General features: G+C 47.1%; 1 protein-coding gene across 1 annotated transcript; it reads right to left on the reverse strand.

Moving 5' to 3' along the window:
- Positions 1 to 956: 956 nt before the first annotated feature.
- Positions 957 to 2585, reverse strand: LOC138956791 (uncharacterized). The gene has a single exon (XM_070328059.1). The coding sequence runs from the start codon at positions 2583 to 2585 to the stop codon at positions 957 to 959; it is 1629 nt and encodes a 542-aa protein (XP_070184160.1).
- Positions 2586 to 3828: the final 1243 nt, after the last annotated feature.

The raw sequence follows: 3828 nt of genomic DNA on the forward strand, positions 1-3828 counted from the left end.
GGCTGTTTCCGCAATAAGTTTTGTCCACAAAGTGGTAGGGGCAGACGATCCTGCTGACTCTCTTTTTGTACGTAAGATGTTGCAAGGCTGCAAAAGATTGAGCAATCCGGCAGACGCAAGGCTTCTTATTACTTTGCACATTTTAGACAAGGTAGTAGGAGCTAGTCAGCAAACAATTGGTAATTTGTATGCTCAAAACCGGTTCAAGGCCATGTGCACGTTAGCGTTTCATGCGCTTCTCAGAGTAGGAGAAATGACAAGTTCGCCCAACACTTTACAACAAGAAGATGTCTATGTTGAGGTTGACTCCTATAACTTTTCGGAAATACAAACATAGCACAGGGGCAACATCTCAGCTTACCGTGAAGGCGTGTTCAAATGAACACATTTGTGCGGTAGCTATGATGAAACAATATTTGCGCGTACGAGGGGCAAGAACTGGTCCTCTTTTTTTGTCAAGTGCAGGTACACCAGTACTTCGCTCTCAATTGTGTGCAGAATTAAAATGTGCTCTGCAATTTTGTGGCTATCCACAAGCCCGCTACAACACACACACTGTTTCAGGATAGGTGGGGCAACGCATCTAGCATCACAAGGGGCATCAGACGCTGAAATACGCCATGCAGGTAGATGGGCGTCAAATGCTTTCACGTCTTATGTACGCTTACAGAGTATCTAAACGTAACAACGTTGTCTGGTCTAGAGCAAAAACACAAATCAGGTCTACACCCAAGGCGGAGTTGTATGATCTAGCTGCATATTAAGGATCTCAAAGAGTTGAGACAGGAATTCTGGATGTCTGAGTGTGCTTTTGCATTTTGGAAATAAATTCTATTGATTGATGGGGGGGGGGGGGGGGGGGGGGGGGGGGGGGGGGTAATTTCAGAATAGTTGGGCTGAAGGACGCAAGTGGTTGGCAAGGGTACATTGGGTGACTTGCAGGACGCTTGCATATTTTAACCTGGACAGGCCGTTACATCAAACCAGTTAGGAGGAATGAGGCAAGTAGCCGGCAAGGGTACATTGGGTGACTTGCAGGACGCTTGCATCTTTTTACCTGGACAGGCCGTTACATCAAACCAGTTAGGAGGAATGAGGCAAGTAGCCGGCAAGGGTACATTGGGTGACTTGCAGGACGCTTGCATCTTTTTACCTGGACAGGCCGTTACATCAAACCAGTTAGGAGGAATGAGGCAAGTAGCCGGCAAGGGTACATTGGGTGACTTGCAGGACGCTTGCATCTTTTTACCTGGACAGGCCGTTACATCAAACCAGTTAGGAGGATTGAGGCAAGTAGCCGGCAAGGGTACATTGGGTGACTTGCAGGACGCTTGCATCTTTTTACCTGGACAGGCCGTTACATCAAACCAGTTAGGAGGAATGAGGCAAGTAGCCGGCAAGGGTACATTGGGTGACTTGCAGGACGCTTGCATCTTTTTACCTGGACAGGCCGTTACATCAAACCAGTTAGGAGGATTGAGGCAAGTAGCCGGCAAGGGTACATTGGGTGACTTGCAGGACGCTTGCATCTTTTTACCTGGACAGGCCGTTACATCAAACCAGTTAGGAGGAATGAGGCAAGTAGCCGGCAAGGGTACATTGGGTGACTTGCAGGACGCTTGCATCTTTTTACCTGGACAGGCCGTTACATCAAACCAGTTAGGAGGATTGAGGCAAGTAGCCGGCAAGGGTACATTGGGTGACTTGCAGGACGCTTGCATCTTTTTACCTGGACAGGCCGTTACATCAAACCAGTTAGGAGGAATGAGGCAAGTAGCCGGCAAGGGTACATTGGGTGACTTGCAGGACGCTTGCATCTTTTTACCTGGACAGGCCGTTACATCAAACCAGTTAGGAGGAATGAGGCAAGTAGCCGGCAAGGGTACATTGGGTGACTTGCAGGACGCTTGCATCTTTTTACCTGGACAGGCCGTTACATCAAACCAGTTAGGAGGAATGAGGCAAGTAGCCGGCAAGGGTACATTGGGTGACTTGCAGGACGCTTGCATCTTTTTACCTGGACAGGCCGTTACATCAAACCAGTTAGGAGGAATGAGGCAAGTAGCCGGCAAGGGTACATTGGGTGACTTGCAGGACGCTTGCATCTTTTTACCTGGACAGGCCGTTACATCAAACCAGTTAGGAGGAATGAGGCAAGTAGCCGGCAAGGGTACATTGGGTGACTTGCAGGACGCTTGCATCTTTTTACCTGGACAGGCCGTTACATCAAACCAGTTAGGAGGAATGAGGCAAGTAGCCGGCAAGGGTACATTGGGTGACTTGCAGGACGCTTGCATCTTTTTACCTGGACAGGCCGTTACATCAAACCAGTTAGGAGGAATGAGGCAAGTAGCCGGCAAGGGTACATTGGGTGACTTGCAGGACGCTTGCATCTTTTTACCTGGACAGGCCGTTACATCAAACCAGTTAGGAGGAATGAGGCAAGTAGCCGGCAAGGGTACATTGGGTGACTTGCAGGACGCTTGCATCTTTTTACCTGGACAGGCCGTTACATCAAACCAGTTAGGAGGAATGAGGCAAGTAGCCGGCAAGGGTACATTGGGTGACTTGCAGGACGCTTGCATCTTTTTACCTGGACAGGCCGTTACATCAAACCAGTTAGGAGGAATGAGGCAAGTAGCCGGCAAGGGTACATTGGGTGACTTGCAAGGCGCTTGTGTCTCTTACTTCTGGTTGGTAGGGAGGAGGGAGGCGAGAGCCCTCAAGGGTACATTGGGTGACTTGCAGGGCTTTTGCACCTCTTTTCCATGGGTGTGCGGCAGTACCAGCCAACAATTGTATTGTCAGCTGGTTTGTGGCATTTTACCGCCGCATTTGAACCATTTTTATGCTTCTTTTTTTGTGTGTACTGGAATATTGTCTCTTGACAAATGTATGGATAACATCCACGGCTGTTATGTCGTGGTCTCAATGTACAAATATTTTTGTATTTTGGTGTTTTAGGGACGGGAATGATAAATTCGTGCCTGATATGTCCATTCTGAAATCTAGTCAACCCGTACACTAAAACTTACACCTTGCTATATATAATTCTTTGGTTATGATTTTACTGTTGTAGAGCTTTTGCTCTATCAAAAACAGTAGTCGCTGAAAATAAACTTCAGCGACAGAAACATCAATGTTTAGGTGTTATGAATGTGTTTTGAACAGGTGATGAGAACAAGGTGTGTACAAGATGCGTGTAAGTTGTGCATTGAATTGTATAATGCGAGTGGCTAAGGAGTGTCTGTTGTAATTAGCTGTGCTCTGGTCTTTCTCCCAAAAATATTTAGAACATAAATTAATTTATGATAAAATCATAAATGTTTATTTCTAAGTTTAGTTGTGAAGGAGGCGCTTTAAAAGAAAGCGGAGGGGTAGAAGGGAAAGGGGGGTTGCAATGAGGGCGTGCGTATGTGTGTGTTTGTGTGTTTGTGTGTGTGTGTGTGTGTGTGTGTGTGTGTGTGAGTGTGTGTGTGTATGTGCGTGTGGGCGTGCGTATGTGTGTGTATGTGTGTTTGTGTGTGTGTGTGTGTGTGTGCGTGTGGGTGTGTGTGTGTGTGTGTGTGAGTGTGTGTGTATGTGCGTGTGGGCGTGCGTATGTGTGTGTTTGTGTGTGTGTGTGTGTGTGTGTGTGTGTGTGTGTGTGTGTTTGTGTGTGTGTGTGTGAAGACTGTGTCTCTGTCTGTGTGTGCTCACCAAGCCCACTTCACTTCTTTTTCAGTGGAAGCATTTATTTTGGAACACTCCCATCTCTTTCAGCCCAAAGCGTTCCAAATTACAATGTAAAAGGTTCTACTGATAAAGATATCAGGGTATATGAGTATG

This window comes from Littorina saxatilis, unplaced genomic scaffold, assembly GCF_037325665.1.
Source record: "Littorina saxatilis isolate snail1 unplaced genomic scaffold, US_GU_Lsax_2.0 scaffold_3090, whole genome shotgun sequence".
In the NCBI taxonomy this organism is placed as follows: domain Eukaryota; kingdom Metazoa; phylum Mollusca; class Gastropoda; order Littorinimorpha; family Littorinidae; genus Littorina; species Littorina saxatilis.